The 23,837-nt window shown below is 47.0% G+C and overlaps 1 protein-coding gene across 8 annotated transcripts in view; it reads left to right on the top strand.

Moving 5' to 3' along the window:
* The window catches only part of PAK1 (p21 (RAC1) activated kinase 1), a 51,119-nt gene that overhangs the window by 15,659 nt on the left and 11,623 nt on the right, over positions 1-23,837 (top strand). For 5 of the 8 annotated variants that reach the window (XM_054391482.1, XM_054391457.1, XM_054391465.1 and 2 more), the window contains 6 exons: positions 3,101-3,217; positions 3,552-3,726; positions 8,819-8,882; positions 10,218-10,266; positions 12,026-12,138; positions 22,833-22,950. In XM_054391482.1, the coding sequence (XP_054247457.1) occupies positions 3,101-3,217; positions 3,552-3,726; positions 8,819-8,882; positions 10,218-10,266; positions 12,026-12,138; positions 22,833-22,950 (636 nt within the window). Of the gene's footprint in view, positions 1-113; positions 125-3,058; positions 3,218-3,551; positions 3,731-8,818; positions 8,883-10,217; positions 10,267-12,025; positions 12,139-22,832; positions 22,951-23,837 lie in introns of all 8 variants that reach the window. The other 3 variants (XM_054391434.1, XM_054391474.1, XM_054391489.1) reach the window with 3 other exon arrangements.

Here is a 23,837-nt window from a genome sequence, read left to right as displayed (position 1 = left end):
TTGTGAGTCTACTATAAACATCTGTACCAAAGTTGAATTGCTAACCTGCAAGGTCTGAGTGACCACAGCTAATGTAGATTAGTGTTGATTAACCAAGCTAATCTACAGTAGAGGAGGAAATAAAGTTTTTCTCCTCCCTGCTTGACCTTCACTCTGTCCTTACCACTCCTGTTTGCTTTGCTAGGAGACATGATAGATTTCTGTATGTCCCTGTGAGATGTAAGAAACAAAACTTCCTATTTAAGATGATTCATAAACCCCCACAATTCCTTCATCTCTTGTTTTTCTCACTTCATTGTCATTATCTATTTGAATATCCAAGATGATCCAAGGGCTGGAACACCTCTGCTATGAGGATAGGCTGAAGGATCTGAGGTTGTTTAGCCTAGAGAAGACAAGACCCCTGGAGGGACCTTAGAGCTGCCTTCCAATACCTGAAGGGATCCTGCAGGAAGGCTGGAGAGGGACTTTTCATGGGGGTGTCTAGCAATAGGACAAGAGGAATGGTTTTAAGCTGAGGGAGAATAGGTTTAGACTGGATCTGCACAAACAGACCTAATCTAGTGGGTAGAAGATCTTGTCAACTTTATTTGGAAATGTTTACAGTGTGAAGGATGTCACGAACTTGCAGCCCAGAAGACAAATGGCATCCTGGGCTGCATCAAAAGCAGTGTTGCCAGCAGATCCAGAGAGGTGATTTGCTCTGGTGAGACCTCACCTGGAGTAATGCATCCAGGTCTGGAGCCCTCAATATAAAAAAGCCATGGACCTGATGGAGCAGGACCATGAGAATGATCAGGGGGTTGGAGCACCTCTGCTACAAGGACAGGCTGAGGGAGCTGGGGGTGTTCAGCCTGAAGAAGAGGAGGTTCCAGGGAGACCTAATAGCAACCTTCCAGTACCTGAAAGGGTGATGCAAGAAAGATGTAAAGGGACTGTTTGCAAAGGCCTGCAGTGATAAGATGAGAGGCAATGGCTTCAAAGTAGAGAAGAGAAGAGAAAGCTCCGAGGTGACCTTATTGTGGCCTTCCAATACCTGAAGGGGGCTACAAGAAAGCTGGGGAGGGACTTTTTAGGATATCAGGACTAGGGGGAATGGAATAAAGCTGGAAGTGGGGAGATTCAGACTGAACGTGAGGAGGAAGTTCTTCACTGTGAGGGTGGTAAGAGCCTGGAATGGGTTGTGCAGGGAGGTGGTTGAGGCCCCATCCCTGGAGGTGTTTGCAGCCAGGCTGGATGAGGCTCTGGGCAGCCTGCTGTAGTGTGAGGTGTCCCTGGCCATGGCAGGGGGGTTGGAACTGGCTGATCCTTGTGGTCCCTTCCAACCCTGACACTTCTATGATTCTATGAAGAGCAGATTTAGATTGGATGTTAGGAACAAGTTCTTTAGCATGAGGGTAGTGGAAGACTGAAACAGGTTGCCCAGGGAGGTAGTTGAGGCCCCATGCCTGGAGATATTCAAGGTGAGGTTCAACAGGGCTGTGGGCAACCTGATCTAGTTGAGGATGCCCCTGCTGACTGCAGAGGGGATTGGACTAGAAGACCTCTGGAGGTCTCTTCCAACCCAGACCATTCTATGTTTCTATGATTCAATTTCAAATTTAACAGGTTGAAAGTTTCTTTGATTTCTAATCACACTATTGTAATGGTTTCCAGATAATTTCACTTATGTCTCTTAACCACCTTTGAAACCTTAAAAAAAAATAATCAAAAGATTGTTCCTATTTTTCTGGACAGTTTCTTTTAAAAAAGCAATTTGTAACAGATTTTAAAGGCTTATACCAGATCCTGCATCCAAAACCTCTCATTACTTAGTTCTCAGTCACAATACCAAAGCTGATGTTAACTTCACCTCCCAGCTTTTGGAGAAAATATTAAGATTTTGATGCAAATTAAGACATTTAAAGACAGAGTTCTCCTATCTACATGATGGGGGTTTGAAGCAGGCAGCAAAACAAAAGGGAGAACATAAACAGGGACAAATATTTCCAAACACACATGCTGTCTCCAGAGCTGCTGGGTTTGCCAGCGTGGGTGTTGGGAAGGCAATGGGAGAGGCCAGGTGGCTCTCAAGTTCTTGGGAAGAAGCTTGCTGTCACACAGGGAGATCATAGAATGGTCCTGGCCAGAAGGGACCTCCAAAGCTCATCCAGTCTGACCTCCCTGCAGTCAGCAGGCACATCACAGTCTCACAGTATATCAGAGGTTGGAAGGGACCCCAAGAGATCATCAGGTTCAACCCCCCTGCCAGAGCAGCATCACTTAGGGTAGTCTGCACAGGAATGCATCCAGGTGGGTTTGGAAAGTCTCCAGAGAAGGAGACTCCACAAACTCTCTGAGCAGTCTGTTCCAGGGCTCTGTCACCCTCATGTTGAGCTGAAATCTTCTATGTTCAAGTTTGAACCCATTGTTCCTCGGCTTATCACTGTGAACCACCCAAAAGAGCCTGACCCCCTCCACTTGACACCCACCCCTCAGCTATTGATAGACATTGATCAGATCCCCTCTCAGTCTTCTCTTCTCCAGACTAAACAGCCCCAGGGCTCTCAGTCTCTCTTCATAGGGGAGATGCTCAAGTCCCCTAAGCATCCTCCTGGCTCTCCCTTGGATTCTCTGCAGCAGATCTCTGTCTCTCTTGAACTGGGGAGCCCAAAACTGGACATCCTCAACTAGATCAGGTTGCCCAGAGCTTCACCTTGAATATCTCCAGGGAAGGGGTCTCAACCACCTCCCTGGGCACCCTGCTCCAGTGTTCTACCATCCTCACAGTGAAGAATTCTTCCTAACATCCAATCTAAATCTTCTCTTCTTTGGTTTGAAGCCATTGCCTCTCATCCTGACACCGCAGGACCTTGTAAACAGTCTCTCAGATGACAAACTCTGTCTGAACAGTTGCATCAGGTGCTGCTTCTCCATTTCCCACAAAGGCTCAGGACCTCTGGGGTTTGGACTTTTCAGACATTGTAACTTTCTCACCTGTTCTGATGATTTTCTGAATGTTCTTCTGCATGTTCTGTCAGGAGCTTAACCCAGTGTCTGTGATTTTGTTTATGACAAGCAACTGGGGTTTTATTTTTGCTCTTTGTGTTATCACATGCAGAATGTGAAGTCTGTCTCCGAGACCCCTGCAGTGCCCTCAGTGTCTGAAGATGAAGATGATGAAGATGACGCAGCTCCACCCCCTGTGATAGCTCCACGACCTGAACACACAAAATCTGTGAGCAGAAATACTTCCTTCAGCCCCTGCTGCTGGAGTCATGGCTGGGTCTTGACTGTGGCTCCTCATCCATGCTGCATGGCATGGTGTTGAGTCCTTCTGGGGAGCAGGAGGGGGGAGGTGGGGAACATTCCTTCTGACAGAGTACCTTTGTGTTATCACCTCCTTAGTTTGGGGCAGGGGGGACAGGAGAGCCCTTCTTTAGTGACATTAGCTGTTAACTAAGTAGCTGTAGAAATGCATCCCCAACAAGAACAGTAAGAGGATGAATAGAAATGTTTACACCTTCATCTGATTTGTGTTCCTATGTGTGTTTTTTTCTCAACACCATTAGATATATACCCGCTCGGTGATAGATCCCCTTCCTCCTCCTACCAGAGACGTGGCCACCTCTCCTATTTCTTCTCCCTCTGAAAACAGCACAACAGCACCTGACATGCTGGTCAGGAACACAGAGAAACAAAAGAAAAAGCCAAAAATGTCAGATGAAGAGATCCTGGAAAAATTAAGTATGTCCATTTATTTATTTACTTACTTATGTGTTTATTTAAGTACTTATTTATTTATCTACCTACCTATTTGTTAGTTTATTTATTTAAAATTAAATTCCATGTCCTGCTGTGTTGATATCTCAACCTCTTCATAAACTGAACTGTTTTGACATTCCCATTTTGAGATCCCTTACTGAAGACATTGTGTTGTGTTGTGTGTGTGTGTGTGTGTGTGCCAAAATAGGGGGGGAGGTGTAAGGAGAGAGCATGAATGTAAGCTGAGCACCTGTCATACCAACTGAGGTCCCCAGGGAGTTACAGATCCTCAGGCTCTGCAAAAGAAGCCCTGAATAAGTAAAATCTAGTTAATTGTGAAGCCTGAGATTTGTTTCACAACTTGATGTTCTGTAGCTCTGGAGTGTGGATAATTATATTGCAGTGTTAGACATCATGTGTCTAAAAAATGGAGAGAAAATTAATTAACAGTCCCTACCTTCACTTCCAGTGCCTCCTCTGCTGCTTGGGTTTTTGGGTTATGCTGTGGCATATCCAGCAGCTGAACTAGCTCTTCTGTGCACCTGATTGATATCCTCAGCCTGGGATAATTTTTTTGTTAGGGTAGAGCTTTTCTAATCCTTTGAACTGTTAATCCTACATTAATTACATACATGTGTTGCTTGTCAGCTGAAGTAAATTGGGTTAGCACCTCTCTAGTCAAGCTGCTGCTGAGGGTATAGCCCTAAAGATCAGCATTTCATGAAGAAAATACTAGTAGCTGAATGAAGGAAAATTTTATCTGAGAGTATAACTTAAAAAATCCCATCTGAGTACCTCATTTCTCTCAATAAAGTCTAAATTAAATTACTGGCAGGTTAACTGCAGCTGCTTGCTGTTGGAAAACTCACAACCAGTGTCTCAAACCAGCAGCCTCAGTTGTTCACTAAATTAGCAGGACCTTTGTGCCATTAAGGGGTCAAACCATTTTGTTGTGGCTGGGGAGGGCAAACAGGAAGTGTGGTAGGCATAAAAAAAGTGATGTTTTACAGAATCATAGAACATTAGAGATTGGAAGAGACCTCAAGAGATCATCAAGACCAACCCTCCTGCCAAAGCAGGGTTACTTAGGGTAGTCCACACAGGAATGCATCCAGGTGGGTTTGGAAAGGCTCCAGAGAAGGAGACTCCACAACCCCCCTGGGCAGCCTGTTCCAGGGCTCTGTCACCCTCACTGTAAAGAAGTTTCTCCTCATGTTGAGCTGAAATCTTCTATGCTCAAGTTTGTCTCCATTGTTCTTTCCTTATTACTGTGCACCACTGAAAAGAGCCTGGCCCCCTCCACTTGACACCCACCCCTCAGATATTGATAGAATTGATCAGATCCCCTCTCAGTCTTCTCCAGACTAAACAGCCCCAGGGCTCTCAGTCTCTCTTCATAGGGGAGATGCTCAAGTCCCCTAAGCATCCTCATGGCTTTCCATTGGATTCTCTACAGCAGGTCCTTGTCTCTCTTGAATTGCTCAAAACTGGACACAGTTGAAGACGTCCCTGCTGGCTGCAGGGGGGTTGGACTTTTCTGTAATGAAGAGCACCTCTCCTATGAGGACAGACAGAGAGTTGGGGCTGTTCAGTCTGGAGAAGAGAAGGCTCTGAGGAGACCTTCTTGTAGCCTTCCAGTATCTGAAGGGGGCTACAAGAAAGCTGGGGAGGGACTTTTTAGGGTGTCAGGTAGTGATAGGACTAGAGGGAATGGAACAAAAATAGAAATGGGTAGATTCAGGTTGGATGTTAGGAAGAAGTTCTTCACCATGAGGGTGGTGAGACACTGGAATAGGTTGCCCAGGGAGGTGGTAGAAGCTTCATCCCTGGAGGTTTTTAAGGCCAGGCTGGATGTGGCTCTGAGCAACTTGCTCTAGTGTGAGGTGTCCCTGGCCCCCCCTAGGGGGTTGGAGCTAGATGACCCTTGAGGTCCCTTCCAACTCTAACAATTCTGTGATTCTATGATTCTAAGAGAGAGTTGGGAGGCAGATGTACCTTCTGACACCTTGCTTGCTCTAACAAGTGATGTTCAGTGCTGAGCTGATTCTTTAGCCCTGAAGGGTTTTGTTGTAAATACCTGTGTGTGTGTGTGTGTGAAAGTCAGTGACTGCTGTTAGGTGACAACTTCTGGATGTGGTGATGAAGTATGAATTCTGTTGTAAACTGTTTCTTTTCTACTGAGGACAGTGGAGTTGTACTTGTGCAAAGTACTTGTTTTGGTTTGAAATGTGAATATATTGACTAAAGTTTTAAAGCATATATATCTATATATATCTATACCTGCCTATCTACCTGCCTATCTACCTATCTGCCTGCCTATCTGCCTGTCTACCTACCTACCTACCTATCTATATCTACACATACTGAAGATGTCCAAAGGTTAAAAGGAGGTTGATAAATCTCCACCTTTTAGCTTTAATACAGCTTTGGTGCAAGTATTGATGAATCTTCACCTGACTCTCTGGGATGCAGGAAACATTAACCCATTTTACAGGTGACTGCATTAAACAGGGCAAAAGTGGTAGCTGCCTCTTCTCACTGCAGCATGGTCCTGTCACTGCCTTGGGGAAACATTTGCTCTTCTCACAGCCTGAACTTTCAGCCTGTGTTAGTCTTTGAGGGAAAATTTATGAATGCTTGTTCAGAAAGGCTTCTCCTCCTCATGGCAGGCAGCACTGCTCCCTAATTGTACAGTGGTGTTTCTGTAGTCAGATCTCTCTTCCCACCTTCCTTTCCATGGACCATATTCCCTTGCTTTACCTTTCTCTGCCCTAAACCCTGTGGGTTTGGCTGCTCTCTAACAGCATCAGAAAATAGCCTGCTCTTGCTCTGCTTGCTGCTAGATTTCTTGGCCTAATGACCATGAGCAGTTTCTTTGCCAATGTACATCTGTTGAAGGCTCATTCCTAGACCCCCATGAAGGCAGCACCATATGTTGGCAGCTTGAGTGACTTGCAAGCACCGACTCAGATGCAGCTCTGCATCCCTTGATCCTATTAGCCACCCTGCTGCTGTTGGAGAGGAGACTTTCTCCCAGCTGAGCTCTAGGAATTGCTGGCTCTCCTTTCTTCAGCCTAAAAAGGGTGCAATTCCTGGCTGCCACAGGGGTGTTGAGTTACAGTGATGCTCCTTTTGTCACCTTCTCCAATTTACCCCTTGGCAGCCCCTGATGCAATTCAGAAGACTCTGGCACAACTATGCAGCCTGCCCTTGTTCTGGGATCTGCCTTCTCTCATACACAAAACATTGTGTTCCTTGTGGACACCAAATCCACCTCGAGCCTGAGGGGTCCCTGACTGTCCTGTGTTGCAGAACACCAGGCAAAGTGCTTTTCTCTCTGAGGGCTGCAGTAATATGCTTGCTTTACAGAATCATAGAATCAATCAGATTGGGAAAGACCTCAGAGATCATCAGCTCCAACCTATTACCTAATACCTAACACCTCCTGACAACTAAACCATGGCTCCAAGTGCCACATCCAAGCTGGTTTTGAACACCTCCAGGAATGGTGGCTCCACCACCTCCCCAGGCAGCACATTCCACTGGCCAAATACTCTTTCTGTGAAGAACTTTCCCCTCACCTCAAGGGAGGAGAAAGCTGAACAGCCATGTGAGGGGAGAAAGAGCTGAGATTTGCCTTGGGTTGCTCTTCAAAGCAAGATGCCCCTGCATGGCAATGTCCTCTGAATTTGGTGACCTCATTCATCTCAGAGCAAACAGTCTGTCAGAGATCTAGCCAAAGATTTCATGAGAATCCCTGTCAGAACAAAAGTATTTATGATGTTTATAATACCAGCACAACCACAGCCATTACTGACCCAATAACTGGTTTGCAAGACTCTGGAAGGGAACCTTGAGAGACCCTTCAGAGTGAAGCTTCCCTTGGCCTGGCCTAGGCAACAATCACAGAAGAATTTTTCATAGGAAAAATTAATAATGCTGCAGTCACATGGTAACTGCTGCCAAACCTCCACTGCCTGGTGGGGTGCTGGAAGAGCAGCTGAGTGTTGCTCAGAGGACAAATTCAGAGGACATTGCCATGCAGGGGCATCTTAGATCATCCAGTGTGGTGAAGTTAGGGGTGACTTCAAGTTGCAGGTTCATACAGAGTCACAGAATGTTTTGGGTTGGATGGGACCTTTAAAGGTCATCTAGTCCAACCCCCCTACAGTCAGCAGGGACATCTGCAACCAGATCAAGTTGCCCAGAGCCCTGTCCAACCTGACCTGGATTTTTTTCAAGGGATGTGGCATTTACCACCCTCTCTGATCATCCAGGACTGGTGTTTCATCACCCTCAGCAGAATTTCTCTTTTTCTTTTGATCTAGTCTAAATCTCTTCTCTTTTAGTTTCAAAACATCATCCCTTGTCCTGTCACAACAGGCCCTGCTAAAAAGTCTGCCCCTATCTTTTTAGTCATAGAATTATAGAATGGTCTGGGTTGGAAGGGACCTCCAAAGTCATCCAGTCCAACCCCCTCTGCAGTCAGCATGGACATCCTCTGCTAGATCAGGTTGCCCAGAGCCCTGTTGAGCCTCACCTTAAATACCTCCAGGAATGGGGGCAGCTTTAAGTGCTAAAAAGCCTCAATAAGGTGTCTCCAGAGCCTTCTCTTCTTCAGGCTGAACAAAACCAATTCTCTCAGCCTCTCCTCCCAGCAGAGGTTCTCCAGCCCTCTGATCATTGTTGTGGCCTCTGGACCCACTCCAGCACATCCATGTCTTTTGTGCTGAGGTTTCCAGCACATGATTGTATTTGCATACATGGGAGCCATGTATCCCCATCCTGTGCCTAGTAGTGTGCAGTCACCAGCTGCTTGTGAACATGAAAGGTACTGAAAGTTCATGTTTTGAAGGGAAATACCTGTGAGGGGGATGCCTCAGCTGGTGTGTGTGTAATTAATTGAGGACTTCCTTGGTGTTTGTGTGCTTCTGGATTCCTAAGGAGTGCTTCAGAAGGCTCAGTGGAGCCTGCTGTGGACCTGGGGCTGCTCCTTGGTACTTAAAGCTGCATGAGAAAGTACTTACAAAATCCTCATGGGTTTTGATGTTTGTTTTTTTTTTTTTTTCCCCAGGAAGTATTGTGAGTGTGGGAGATCCAAAAAAGAAGTACACATGCTTTGAGAAGATTGGACAAGGGTTAGTATATTCTCTGTCCTGTACCTTTCCTTGTGCAGAAAAGGAAACACTGAAACCAGGCTAAGTTAGCTTGCTGGAAAAACTGTGAGTGATGCTTTGGAGAGTTTATTTTCATAGAATCATAGAATCATTAAGGTTGGAAAAGACCTGTGGGGTGATCAAGCCCAACTGTTAACACTACCAAGACCACTAAACCATGTCCCCAGGTGCCCTGTCTACACCACCAGGGATGGTGACTCCACCACCTCCCTGGGCAGCCTGTTCCCATGCCTGACCACTCTTTCAGTAAAGAAATGTTTCTTAATATCCAACCTAAACCTCCCCTCCTACAACTTGAGGCTATTTCCTCTTGTCCTATCACTACTTACTTGAGAGAAGAGACCAGCACCCACCTCACTATAACCTCCCTTTGCTGTACAGAACTAAGGTCTCCCCTCAGCCTGTTTGTTTGTTTGCTTGCTTGCTTGATTTTTAATTTTCTTTTGTATTTTTTTTCTGGGTTTTGGTTGTTTTGGTAGGTTCTACCCCCTCCCAGCCCTTTTCCCATTTCCTGGCAAAGTCTTGAGTTGCAGGGACTGTTTGTTTTTGTTTTTTTGGTTTTTTTTTCTTGTGTGTGTGATTGTGTTGTAATATAAGAGAATGCCATTAAATGGTCAGCTGCAAGCAGAGAAGGAATAAAGGTCCCTCTGAAGGTCCCTTCCAACCTGAAGCATTCTATGATTGTATGATTCTTCAACATGCAAGACAATCTCCAAATTACAGCTCTGCTTTCTGAATCAACTCTCCTTGACATGGATGTTGTGCCCCCTGTTGGCAGGGCAGAGGGAAAGTAGAGGTTGGGGGAGAGGCTGCAGTGAGGCAAATGAGTGCAAATCACAGAGATCTGCTGTGAGCTCCCTGTGCTGAGGCTCAGATGCCAGCTTCCCTCACTACAGGTGCCACATTTGTTTACCTTAGCTGGTCCTATCTGCTCCTAAATCATGTTGGGCAGTCTGCAAGCCAGGGCAGTGTGGTCATGCCAGTTTAGATGGGATCAACTCATGGTCCTACAAGCTGTGTTACAAGCTGTGTTACATTACCCTTGCTACAAGTAAAGGTTTGGATGACCACAGTGTCCCTTATTAGGAGCTTTGTTCCCCAAAAATTCTCTGACTTCTTCTCCAACAGCAGTCTTGGCTCAGAAAAATATTTCAGATGCTATTTACCACTGCAATTCATGCATGAAAAGGAATGGGACTGAGAACACTACAAAGAGACAAGTGGGAAGCTTTCAGTCTTACTATGAGGCACTGGTCAATGTTGGCTTTTTTTCTTCTCTCTTTTTTTTGTTTTTAGAGCCTCAGGTACAGTTTACACAGCAATGGATGTAGCTACAGGCCAGGAGGTAAGTGCTACCAGAATACCATAGCAGGGCATTTTGGTTTGTGTGCTAAAAGTTCAAGCTGATGCTACAAAATAAAGACAGTCTTTCAGGGGTTCATGCCATCTGATTTTTAATTGAGGTATTTATTTCCTTACTAATGAGGCATGGTCCAGTGGTCTGAGCAGAGAACTGGAAAAATGATTTCCCAAGTGTTTTTGATTTCTTGGAGTTATTTCATATTCGTACAGAATCCTTCTGTGGCCACAAAGGCTAGAAGCAAATGTTCAGACTGGATGGTTCCTCAGCAGAAGTTTATATCTCTTATTCTTACAAATATCTAAGGTGTGGGTGTCAGGAAGCTGGAGCCAGACTCTTGTCAGTGGTCCCCCAGTGACAGGACAAGAGGTAATGGGCAGAAACATGAACACAGAAAGTTCTGTCTAAACATGAGAAGGAACTTCTTCGCTGTGAGGGTGGCAGAGCACTGGAACAGACTGCCCAGAGAGGTGGTGGAGTCTCTGTTGATTTTCAAGGCCTGCCTGGACCTGCTCCTGTGAGATCTGCTTTAGGTGATCCTGCTCTGGCAGGAGGGTTGGACTTAGTGATCTTCAAAGGTCTCTTCCAGCCCCTAGCATTCTGTGATATCTTCATCCCCAAGATTTCTACTTGTCACCATTAAAACTCTTTTATATACCCTCTGCTCCTTTACTTCCTACACTTACACTACCTGACTTGCACAAAAATAAACCTCTCCCACCCTTTGCTCACTTGCTTTCTGCCCTTCAACTGAGAGACAAGGAATGTCTTTCTGTCTTTTTCTTTTCTTTCCCTCCCAAATATTGAAAAGTGTCCTGCATACTGCATGCTTGCATAATAAACGAGTTGTGATGGAAATGCAGTGTCAGTGGAAACCATTATTGCTAGATGGAGGATTTTTAAAGAGGGAAGTGCATGCATTGCTCCAAATATATTTCTGGAAGTCTGCAGCAGTGTGTGCTTGCTTTGCATTTCTACAAAGTCAGGGTTATCCACCAGTGAATTTCATAATTGGGCTTTTTGCTGAAACTCCTTCACCCCCTTTTCCAGCTTCTGAACTACAGAATCACAGAATGGTTTGGGTTGGAAGGGACCTTAAAATCACCTAATTCCAAGGCCCCTGCCATGGGCAGGGATACCTTCCACTAGACCAGGTTGCTTAAAGCCCCATACAACCTGGCCTTGAACATTTCCAGAGATGGGGCATCCACAGCTTCCCTGGGCAGCCTGTTCCAGTCTTTCACCCCCCTCACAGTAAAGAATTTCATCCTGTGTGGACCAGCTGCAGGAACTTGCAGAGTTCCTAGATGACTGAGCAGCTTGTGATGAAAAGGTGCTTTCCTGCTTCACATGACATGTGTCAAGCAGAAGGGGCCAGTCTCTTTTCAGGGGTGTCCTGTTTCAGGGGGCAGTGGATGCAAACTGGAGCACAGGAAGTTCCACCTCAACATGAAGAAAAACCTCTTTACTGTAAGGGTGATGGAGCATTAGAACAGGCTGCCCAGAGAGGTTGTGGAGTCTCCTTCTCTGGAGACTCTCAAGATCCATCTGGATGTGTTCCTGTGTGACCTGTCCTCTGTTCTAGGTGATCCTTCTTCAGCAGGGGGGTTGGACTAGGTGATCTCAGGAGATCCCTTCCAATCCCTACCATTCTATGATAGTATGAATGTTGGACTAAAATAATCATCATGAATTTCCAGGGTACATCTGTAATAATGCTTTATTTGGTCTTTCTTCACTGCAGGTTGCCATCAAACAGATGAACTTGCAGCAGCAGCCCAAAAAAGAACTGATTATAAATGAAATCCTCGTGATGAGGGAAAACAAAAACCCCAACATTGTCAACTACTTGGACAGGTATGTCATGATTTGAAGTGTTCACTGACTCTGGAAAATGCTTCCTTGTCACTGTCTGTAAGTGATTCTGTCACAGCTTAATGCGGGTATAGGACAACCTCACATTGCTTAGTGCAATGGTGTGGATGGATTGGTGACTGAGAGAGTTGGGGCTGTTCAGTCTGGAGAAGAGAAGGCTCTGAGGAGATCTCATTGTGGCCTTCCAGTATCTGAAGGGGGCTACAAGAAAGCTGGGGAGGGACTTTTCAGGGTGTCAGGTAGTGATAGGACTGGGGGGAATGGAGCAAAACTAGAGGAGGGGAGATTCAGATTGGATGTTAGGAAGAAGTTCTTCACCATGAGAGTTGTGAGACACTGGAACAGGTTGCCCAAGGAGGTGGTAGAAGCTTCATCCCTGGATGTTTTTAAGTCCAGGCTGGATGTGGCTCTGAGCAACCTGATCTAGGTTGAGGTGTCCCTGCCCATGGCAGGAGGGTTGGAACTGGATGATCTTTGAGGTCCCTTCCAACCTGGACAATTCTGTGGTATTTCTGTGATGTCTCTCCATATCCTAGGAGAAGGAGATGTAGTTGGGACATCCAAGCTCTCACAGATGCTGGCAGCACAGGCAGTAACAGTATCAGGACTCTGCTTTTCAGCTCTCTCCTTTGCCAAATTGGACACAAGGAGCCATTTCCTTCCTGCCACTAGAGAAGAAATGGAAATAGTTTGAAATGTGTTATTTCTTTGCTTTCTTCTTCTTCTTCTTTCTTCTGCTACTGAGCAATGATGATGCTCTCCTTCTACAAGAGCAAGCTCCTTCTAGGGTTAGATGGTAATCTTGTCCCTGTGGCTGTCCACTGAGGGTTTCTGCCCAGTAACATGACAGTGACAAGGGTGAATGACATGTGACACATAGCCAAGCAAAGCTGCTTCCTTGCAGGTGTGAACCACAGAAGTGTTTAGGTTGAAAAAGACCTTTAAGATCATCAAGTCCAACTGTAAACCTAATTCTGACAGGTCCACTGCTAATCCCTGTCCCTCAGCACCACATTTACATCTCTTTTAAATTCCTCTTGTGTTGGTGACTCCACCATTTCCCTGAGCAGCCTGTTCCAGGGCTTGACAACACTTTTGGTGATGAAGTTTTTCCTAATGCCTAACCTAAACCTCTCCTGCTGCAACTTGAGGTCATTTCCTCTTGTCCTTTGATTATTCCTTGTGAGGAGAAACCGACCCCCACCTTGCTCCAACCTCTTTTCAGAGAGTTCTAGAGTGAGAAGGTCTCCCCTGGGACTCCTTTCCTCCTGTCCACACAGCCCCTGTTCCCTCAGCTGCTCCTCAGAAGACCTGTGCTCTAGTCCCTTCACCAGCTTCATTAGTTTTCTGTGGACAAGCTCCAGTACCTCAATGTCCTTCTCATAGTGAGGGGCCCAAACCTGAACCCAGTATTTGAGGTGCAGCCTCACCAGTGCTGAGTCCAGGGGCACGATCACTTCCCTGGTCCTGCTGGCCACACTGTTTCTGAGAGAGGCCAGGATGCTGTTGGCCTTCTTGGCCCACCTGGGATGTTGAACAACATCCAGGTCCTTTTCTGCTGGACAGCCTTCTAGCCACTCTTCACTGAGGAGAAAAGGAGACCTGATGTAGATGTGAGAACTGTTTGGAAGGCAGAGGGAATGGGGCTATTCCAGCTCAGGCCTGGTTTGTGGGCTCACACATATGCTGTGGCACTCCATTTTACATCCATATGGGACAGCTCTTCCTTGAATCACAGAATCATAGAATTGTTTTGATTGGACCTTCAAGATCACTGAGGCCAACCTTCAAACTAAGACCTCCATGGCCATTAAACCATGTCCCAAAGTGCCATGTCCACACATTTCTTGAACATCTCTGGGGATGGTGACTCTGCCACCTCCCTGGGCAGCCTCTGCCAATGCCTGACCACTCTTTCAGCAAAGAAAATTTTCCTAACATCTAAGCTAAATAATCCTTGCTTCTCCTTACTGCAAGAGCTGCACTCAAGACCTGTCCTGCTTGTTCTTGAGCTGACCACAGAATCACAGAAACATTCAGGTTGGAAGAGACCCTCAGGATCACCAAGTCCAACTGATAACCCTACTCTACAAGGCTCACCCCTAAACCATATCCCCAAGCACCACATCCAAATGACCTTTAAACACATCCAGGGTTGGGGACTCAACCACCTCCCTGGGCAGCCCATTCCAATGCCTGACTTCTCTTTCTGTGAAAATTTTTTTCCTCCTGTCCAGTCTAAACCTACCCAGTGGCAGCTTGAGGCCATTCCCTCTTGTTCTATCACTAATTGCCTGTGAGAAGAGATCAGCACCAGCCTCTCCACAATGTCCTTTCAGGTAGTTGTAGACAGCAATGAGGTCTCCTCTCAGCCTCCTCTTTTCCACACTAACCATCCCCAGCTCCTTCAGTCCCTCTACATCAGATTTATTCTCCAGGCCCTTCTCCAGCTTTGTTGCCCTCCTCTGCACTTGCTCCAGCAGTCCTTGGGCTATGACAATAACAAAGCAGAATCAAGCAGCATAGTGACTGCTGCAGTGTGTGAAAACTGTATGCAAAACACACACATGTAGCCATGAAAATTCTGGTTGCTGTAGCTCAAGGCAACAAAATGCCCAGGTCTGCAGAGAAATGTGGCTGTGAGAGCTCTTCCCCACAGGATATTAATGCTGAGGGTGATGGTAGCAGGGCTGCTGTCATCAGCTGTTTGCAGGCTGACTGCTTTGGAAAGAGCAGTTAGTAAATGTGTTTCTCTGGGGGCAGGGAGATGTCCCAACAAGGAACTGTTCTATCTCCCCTGTTTGAATGCCAGGAAGCAGTCCCAAACTGTCAGCACTGAAATCTGGGGTGTACTGAAAGTGTTGCCTTCCAATACCTGAAGAGAACCTACAGGAAGGCTGCAGAGGGACTTTTCATAAGGATGTCTTGAGTCAGGACCAAGGGGAATGGTTTGAAGCTGAGGGAGAGTAGGTTTACACTGGCTCTTAGGAGGAAGTTCTTCAGTACAAGAGTGATGAGACTCTGCAATAGGTTGTCCAGGGAGGTTGTGGGTACCTCCTCCCTGGGGCTGTTCAGGGCCAGTCTGGATGAAGCCTTGAGCAGACAAGTCCAGTTGAGAGGCATCCCTGCCCATGGTGGGGAGATTGGAGTAGATGATCTCTAAGGTTGTTTCTGACCTCAACCATTCTGTGACTGTGTTCACCATCAACATAACACTCTCTCAAACCTGTCCTTCACCTCATGTTAAAGGTAAGATATAGCCAGCTCCAGTCTGCTGCACTCAACATCAGTCTGGCATTCCTGATGAGCCAGATTTGTAGCTGTGATGGGTTGAAATTACCCCCCCAACTCATCTGGAGAACTACCCCCAAAAATAAAATTGCCAGACCAGCTCAGTTTGGGATGGAAGCAAATGAAGCTCTATTTACAAGCAAACTACAATCTAGAAATATGAAATGCAATGAATATGTACAAAATATACAATGTATGTACTATCTTATCTATCTATCTATCTATCTGTCTATCTTTACAATTTATAAACAACACACAAACTCCTCAGAACCTCCCTGGATGGATCCAAGGGAATCATTCACCTCTTCCCTCACTCCTTCCTGTTACCTCACACAGTAGTCAAAACAGATACCCCTGGCAAAGCCATGGGAGAGGGAGAGAGAGGAAAGCTGCAAGCAGAAGTGACAGGAGGAGAAGAGAGAAAGAACTGTTTATGCCTCTGCTCTATAGAATATTCTATATTCTATAGAATCTGCTCTATATAGAATCTGCTCTATAGAATATTCTATATTCTATAGATTCCAATGAATTCTATAGACCTTATCATTGTTTTTCTTTTGTACCCAATGGTAATTTATTTTACTTTCAATCTTTGTAGACAGGGAGTAGGCTGAAGTTCCCCCTTCAAACTGTGACAGTAGCTAAAGAGTGGCTAGAAAGGGTGAGCTGCAGGTTTTAGGCTTGGCAGCTCTTTTATTTTTTAATGGAGGGAACACAGCATGGTAGGAGTGGGAAGGGACCTCCAGAGATCATCTAGTCCAATCCCTCTGCCAAAGCAGGTTCACCTAGGGCAGGCTGCACCTGTAGTCCAGGTGGGTTTTGAAAGTCTCCAAAGAGACTCCACAGCCTCTCTGGAGAGCCTGGTCCAGTGCTCCAACACTCTCACAGTAAAGTGTTTTTCCTTATGTTGAAGTGGAATTTCCTGTGTTCCAGTTTGCATCCATTGCCCCTTGTCCTATCACTGGACACCAGTGAAAAGAGACTGGTATCTTCTTGACACCCAGCCATAAAGTATTGGTAAACATTGACAGCTCCAGGTCTCTCAGCCTTTCCTCATAAAGGCTTAATCATCCCTTAATCCGCCTTGTAGCCTCTCTTGGATTCTCTCCAGTAGTTCCCTGTCTCTCTTCAACTGGGGAGCCCAGAACTGGACACAATACTCCAGATGAGGCCTCATCAGGGCAGAGTAGATGGGAAGGAGAACCTACCTTGACCTGCTGGCCACACTCTTAATGTGCCTCAGGATACCATTGGCTTTCTGGTCTGCAAGGGCACATTGCTCTCTCATGGTGGACAATAAGTTGACAATGACTCCAAGGTCCTTCTCCATGGAGCTGCTTTCCAGTAGTCAGCCCCTAACATGTGCTGATGCATAGGGATGTCACCTAGAATCTCTTTCTGGAAATCTGAGGGAGCATTTCACAGAATCACAGAATGATAGGGGTTGGAAGGGACCTCCAGAGATCACTGGACCCAACTCCCCTGCTGAAGTAGGATCACCTAGGGCAGGCCACACAAGAATGCATCCAGGTGGGTTTTGAGAGTCTCCAGAGAAGGAGACTCCACAACCCCTCTGAGCACCCAGTTCCAGTGCTCTGTCACCCTCACTGTAAAGAAGTTTCTCCTCATGTTGAGCTGAAATCTTCTCTGCTCAAGTTTGTATCCATTGTTCCTTGGCTTCTTATTATGCACCACCCAAAAGAGCCTGGCCCCCTCCACTTGACACTCACCCCTCAGATATTGATAGATATTGATGAGACCCCCTCTCAGTCTTCTCTTCTCCAGACTAAACAGCCCCAGGGCTCTCAGTCTCTCTTCATGGGGGAGATGCTCAAGTCCCCTAAGCATCCTGGTGGCTCCCCATTGGACTTTCTAGCAGCTCCCTGTCTCTCTTTGCACACATTTGCTCTGCATACGTTTCAAGATCTTATCAGGTGGTTCTTTAACAAGTCTCTGTAACAGGCTTTTAATGTTTGAGCTCTTCTTGTGTACTGCAGCAGTAGTTGTGATGCTGAATTTATAAGGTGCTGTGTCCCATATGTGGCTGCAAAGAGCTGCTTTGTTGAAGGGACAGAAAGTCTGCTCCTGAGATGTTGTGGAAGGGGTGTGGGCAGAGGGAAGTGATGCTGGGCAGGCACCCTCTCCTTACAAAGAGCAGAGGGATTTTTCTTGTGTAAGGCAAAACAAGTGGTAAAGAAGAGTTAAGAGCTGCATCTGGGCTGAAACTGGTTGTTTCTCATGGATGATTAGAGGCAAAACTGTTTGTGAGACACACTCTTCCCATCAGAGACAGCCTCACTGCCTACATGCACTTGCCTTCTCTAGCCAGAACATCCCAGCTGCAGGGTAGCTGCACGTCCTGCTGCCTTGTTCAAACTTCCAGCAACAAAAGCTGCTGCTTTTGTCATCCTACTTTCTCTCACTAATCCTTTTTTCAGAGGGATTAGCTTTTGTCTGAGTGCTGCAAATGGACAGAGCAGCAACTAGGAAGAAGAGGGAGGTTCTTGTGCCTCTTGTGCCTCTTTAGCCTCCCAACTGCTGGATGTTGTTGCTGTGGAGCTGTGTCCCTCCTGCCTAGTCTAATCTGTCTGTTTGCTTCCTGAGTGCTCAATAAAGCTGATGTTTGAACACTTGCTGACTTCTATCTACTGCTGTCACAGAAGGAAGAACAAGGAAGGCTTTCAGTACCTGAAGGCAGCTTAAAAGAAAGCTGGGGAAGGACTTTATAAAAGGGTGTTAGTGATAGAATGAGGGGGAGTGGGTTTAAGCATTAGGAGGGTAGATTTAGACTGGAAATTAGAAAGAAATTCTTTATACAGAGGGTGGTGAGACACTGGAAAGAGTTGCCCTGGGAAGTTGTGGATACCCCCTCCCTGAAGGTGCTCAAGGCCAGGATGGACAGTGCCTTAAGCAACCTGGGCTAGTTGCCCATGGCAAGAGGATTGGAACTAGATGATCTTTAAGGTCCCTTCCAACCCAACCCATTCCATGAATCTCTGATTCTAAGATGCACTTGCCACTGTGGGACCTGGTTTCCTTTTTGTGGTTCCATTTGTGGCAGTGCCTCCCCTTCTGAGGCCCTAAGGGGAGCTGCAAGATGGTTGCAGTATGACCCAGCTCTCTCTCTTCTCTTTACCTCAGCTCCTGCCCTTATGCAAGGGTGTCCTGCACTCTGTCCTTTCCTACTTGCCTGTCCTACTTGCTGGTGGTGAGGACAGCTTTTCTGCTGCAGCATGTGTGGCCAGGCTTGCACAAAGGTGTGCTGTGACATTTAATTTAACGTGCCCTCATTCAGCTGTGCTCAGGAGCTGAATTTAGAATCATCTTGCTCTGCAGACAGTGACACTACTCTTCTCCTGCAGACAAGCAGCCACTTGTGCTGAGTTACCTTCTGGAGGTGTCAGTTTCCTTCCAGTGTGTGAAAGAGACCTTCAGAGCCTTGCTTCTAAACACAGGCACCAGATGCCCGGTGTCTGGCATAGCAAACTCCTGCCCTTTGGTTTCTTTCTTTCTGAAGAGCTCTCCTTAATCTAACAAGCCCCACAAATCCTCACTTCTTTAAGTGGTAGCCACTGTTACCTTCACCCCAGCCACAAACACAAGTAGGGCTGGAAGGTCCATGAATAAAGCTGAAGATTCATGACAGCCATGCTAGGAGATACCACTGCTCTCTTCCCATGCTAACTTCAGCTTTGCATGTTGGAGGCATGTTCCTGGTGCAGAAATCTGTAATGAATGATCTTGTGGGCAACCCAACTTTATCAGTTAAAAAGGACTGGGACTGACTGATCTGTGTTTGTGACAGGAGGGGCTTGGTGGACACCTTCCTACATGGAAGCTGAGGAACAGCTTACAGGAGCATGACTTGCTCTTGCAGATGAAGCAAGAGAAAGCTGTAGCCCACCTCCTTTTTCCCCAAAGACTTCCATCAGCTTGCTTTTACTGTTAGTCTTGGTTTGGAAGGTGACTGTAGCTGACAAGGTGCAACACCATGCTGAGCCATGGAGAGCAGCATGTAGATGTATGGGCTTCCTGGTGGTGTCTCCAGAACTGCTGAGAGAGTGGTTTTGAGTCAGTTCTGGGCCCCTCAAGTCAAGAAAGATGTTGAGTTGCTTGAACTGTCCAGAGAAGGGCAACGAAGCTGGTGAGGGGTGTGGAGCACAAGTGCTGTGAGGAGTGACTGAGGGATCTGGGGGTGTTTAGCCTGGAGAAGAGGAGGCTCAGGGGAGACCTCATTGCTGTCTACAACTACCTGAAGGGAGGTTGTAGCCAGGTAGAGGTTGGTCTCTTCTCCTGGGCAACCAGCAACAGTCAAGAGGACACAGTCTCAAGCTGTGCAGGGGGAAGTTTAGGCTTGATCTTAGAAAGAAGTTCTTCCCAGAAAGAGAGATTGGCCATTGGAATGGGCTGCCCAGGGAGGTGGTGGGGTGAATGTCCCTGGAGGTGTTTCAGAAGAGACTGGATGAGGCACTTAGTGCCATGGTCCAGTTGATTAGTTAGGGTTGGGTGATCAGTTGGACTTGATCTTGAGGTCTCTTCCAACCTGGCTGATTCTGTGAGTCACGCCTACAGTGGGAAGCTCAGTGGCTAAAACTTGCCTCTGCTGTGCCTAGAGTGTAAAGATCCCTGAGAGGCTACCACTCAGTCTTCTGAGATGATAGTTGCTTGGTGGCAGCTGGCGAGGAGCCACAGTTTGTTCCACCACCCTGTGTGTTGTATCTCATCTCTCAGTTATTGAGGTGCCTGGGTCTTGCCATGTGCCTTTGGCTGCTCATGGCACAGCTTTGGTTCACAGTGGGGTTCTTGGCTCTCTCAGTCCCTTTTGGCTGTGAAGAGATACCAGCTTGCTCCCAGCAGGTGCAACCTAGAGATTGTCACATAGGAGTGGTGAAGCTCCTGCTGACCCCATCCTTACAGTCAAATGGATTTGGGCTCCCACTGCTGCTGGCAGGGAAGGGATGTGTTGTGATGCCCAGGGTGACACTGACTCAAGGGTGCTGACGAGATTTGGAGAGAGCCTGGTTTGGTAGAAGTGATGAAGAAGTGTAGGGGCAGGAAGGAAGGGTGTGACAGAATGGTTTTCAGCACCCATCAGAAAGTAGATGATCCATAGAGTAGAAATGGCCTGAAATTGTGCCTGGAGAGGTTTAGGTTGGATATCAGGTAAAAAGAGTGGTCAGGCATTGGAACAGGCTGCCCAGGGAGGTGGTGGAGTCACTCTCCCTGAAGGTGTTCAAGAAATGTGTGGACATGGCACCTGGGGACATGGCTTAATGGCCATCCTGGTGTTAGGTTGATGGTTGGACTTGATGGTCTTGGAGGTCTTTTCCAACCAAAACAAACTGTGATTCTGTGAGTGCTTCTGAAAGCAGTTCTGCTCCTCTCTCACTCTGAGGGGCTGCTGTGCAGGAGCTACTGCTTTTGCTGGAGTCTTTGCTGCCAGCAAAGTAATTGCCAGTGAATCAGCTTCTGTTGGGAGTTGGAGACCTCTCTGCTCCAGGAGCATAGCCCTGTGCTCTTGGGCTCTGTACCCTGAAAGAAACTCCAGGCTCTACCTCCCTGCAGAGTCTTCAGACATTTAATATCAAATGTCTTTGATATTAACAGCTCTTCATAATGCTTCTGTAACACAGCTCAGACTACAGTTCTCTTTTTGAGGAAGTTGCTTGATCAGCTCAGGTGTTGGCAGGGTGGCCTTTGGAGGTCAAAGCTTTCCTCCTGCCCACTTCCCTGATGTCTGACTCATCTCTGTCTACCTTCCATGCTAATTTGGGCTCAACAACTTCTTTCTGTTTCACTTTTGCTTTTTAGCTAATTGTTCCCTAGAACCTCTCCAGCTTTTTGCCTCTGACTTCTAGCAAGTTCGCTCTTCAGCAGGCTCAGTGTTTCAGAGCAAAGCAAGTGTGTGTTGGAGGAACTCTAATGCCAGCAGAAGTCTTTAATTAGATTCTCTGTCCTCTCTCTTGACTCATTTGTCCACTCACTTTGAAAATGGGAGGATAGGCTGAGAAAATGGGTTCTCAAGTTTTCAAGCTGATGATTCCTTCCTTCAGGAATGTGTTATCCTCGTGGATCAGTCATGGAAGATTGTGTTGATGTTTTTCCAGATGGGTCCCAAAAGGCAGAAGTGGTTGGTGGTTTGGGTTTGTTTTTTTTTTTTTCTAAAATGAGTTAATGCTGAGGTAATCATCCCAGGTCTTCTATCTTTAGACATGAGCACAACACTCCCAGCAGAGAAGAACATCTTAATAGTTGAGAAAACTTGCCTTCACTTCAGCTGTCTCCTCCTCATCTTCTCACAGGCCTTCTTGGACAAGACCTGCCCTTTGGGGCTATCTTTTTATATTTTCAGCATCCAGCAAGATGTTCTCATTTGCTCTTACAAATGGTTCTGAATTTTTCAGACAAAAATCCCTAGCTAGTTTGGTAGCATCGAAAAGGTTGAGATGAATTTCAAATACATAGTGCTTAAAAAAAAAAAAAAAAGAAAAAAAGTGTTTGTTCTCAGTTGTTCATGGGCAGCCAGCCATTGTGCCACCCAGGATTGTGTCCCTGGGCCTAGGTAAAGTAGGCAGCTGCTTAGGACAGGAGGATGTCAGAATCATTGACTTGTTTCACTTGGAAAAGACTTCTAAGATCCCTGAGTCCAACCATCAACCTAAGACCACCATGGCCATTAAACCATGTCCCAAAGTGCCATGTCCACACACTTTTTGAACACCTCCAGGGATGGTGACTCCACCACCTCCCTGGGCAGCCTGTTCCAATCCCTAACCACTCTTTCCAAATGGATTTTTTTTTCATAATCTCCAACCTCAACTTCTCCTGGCACAATTCCAGGCCAATTCCTCTCATTCTATCACCTGATACTATGGAGAAGAGACCAACTCCCACCTCACTGCAACCTCCTTTCAGGGAGCTGTAGACAACACAGCTCCCAGACACCTCTTCTGATGCAAGAGCCCTCCAAAGGCATGCTGAGTGCCAAATGTCTGGGCTGCAGGCTTGGACCCCACCCTTGACTAGTAGCTCTTCCCCTTCTCTGCCAGTGGCAGCAGGGCTTGTATGGTCAGGTCTCTATCTTAGTCTGGGGCCTTTCCATGGCAGAAAAATTCAGCCTTGCTTTTATGGCCAAGAAACTTTTGTAGCCTGCTGTCCCATTACCTCTCTCCTTGACTTTCTGCACTCACCCTTCTCTCTGCTCCTTCAGGCTGTGGTGAGATCCTCCCATGTACCACCTGTGCCTCAGCACTGTTAGGTAGACTGCTCAAGCCTCATGGTTTCTCTGCACTCCAAAGATGTCTTTAAACCCCAGTGCATTTGGGTCAGGGAAACAGTAGTGTGCTCAGAAGTGCTGATTTTAAAGCCTTGGTTTGTCTCTTCAGTTACCTTGTAGGAGAAGAGCTCTGGGTGGTCATGGAGTACTTGGCAGGAGGCTCCCTGACAGATGTTGTGACAGAGACCTGCATGGATGAAGGACAGATTGCAGCTGTGTGCCGAGAGGTAACGTGGCGGGGGTGCTTGGAGGGATGGGGACAGGGTTTTCCATGACCTCTTGTTGGGTCCACAGGAACAGCTGCCTCCAGCTTCTGTAATGCAGCAGCCATTCCTTCAGAGGATGGATTTCATCTGGAGGCTGCAGCACACAAACCTAATGATGCTTCACCCTAGAGGGTGGACTGGAGTACGAAATGGAGCTGGAATCCCCTTGGTTATGCCTGTCCTCCAGGGGCTAACTTGTCCTCCTAGGAGCTGCTGATCCCAGGAGGAGATCTCTCTGTAGCCCTGCACATACTGAATATATGAAAGACACTAAGCCCTTGCTACTCCAAACGCATTTTGTTGGAGTCTGTTAGCTGGTAAATTGTGACTGGGGAATCATGTTGGCAGCCAGTCACTAGTGGTGTCCCCCAGGGATCAGTGCTGGGCCCCATCCTGTTCAATATCTTTACTGATGATCTGGATGAGGGAATTGAGTCCACCATCAGTACATTTGCAGATGACACCAAGTTAGGAGCAGGTGTGGATCTGCTGGAGGGTAGGAGGGCCCTGCAGAGGGACCTGGGCAGGCTGGATGGGTGGGCAGAGGCCATTGGGCTGAGATTGAACAAGGCTAAGTGCAGGGTTGTACACTTTGGCCACAACAACCCCAAGCAGCACTACAGGCTGGGGTCAGAGTGGCTGGAGAGCAGCCAGACAGAGAGGGACCTGGGGTTGCTGGTTGAGAGTAGCTGAACAGGAGCCAGCAGTGTGCCCAGGTGGCCAGGAGAGCCAATGGCATCCTGGCCTGGATCAGGAATAGTGTGGCCAGCAGGACAAGGGAGGTTCTTCTTCCCCTGTACTCAGCTCTGCTCAGGCCACCCCTTGAGTGCTGTGTCCAGTTCTGGGCT

This window comes from Indicator indicator, chromosome 1, assembly GCF_027791375.1.
Source record: "Indicator indicator isolate 239-I01 chromosome 1, UM_Iind_1.1, whole genome shotgun sequence".
In the NCBI taxonomy this organism is placed as follows: domain Eukaryota; kingdom Metazoa; phylum Chordata; class Aves; order Piciformes; family Indicatoridae; genus Indicator; species Indicator indicator.
Note: the sequence above shows the minus strand (reverse complement) of the source record. Positions and strands in the feature narration are given on the sequence as shown.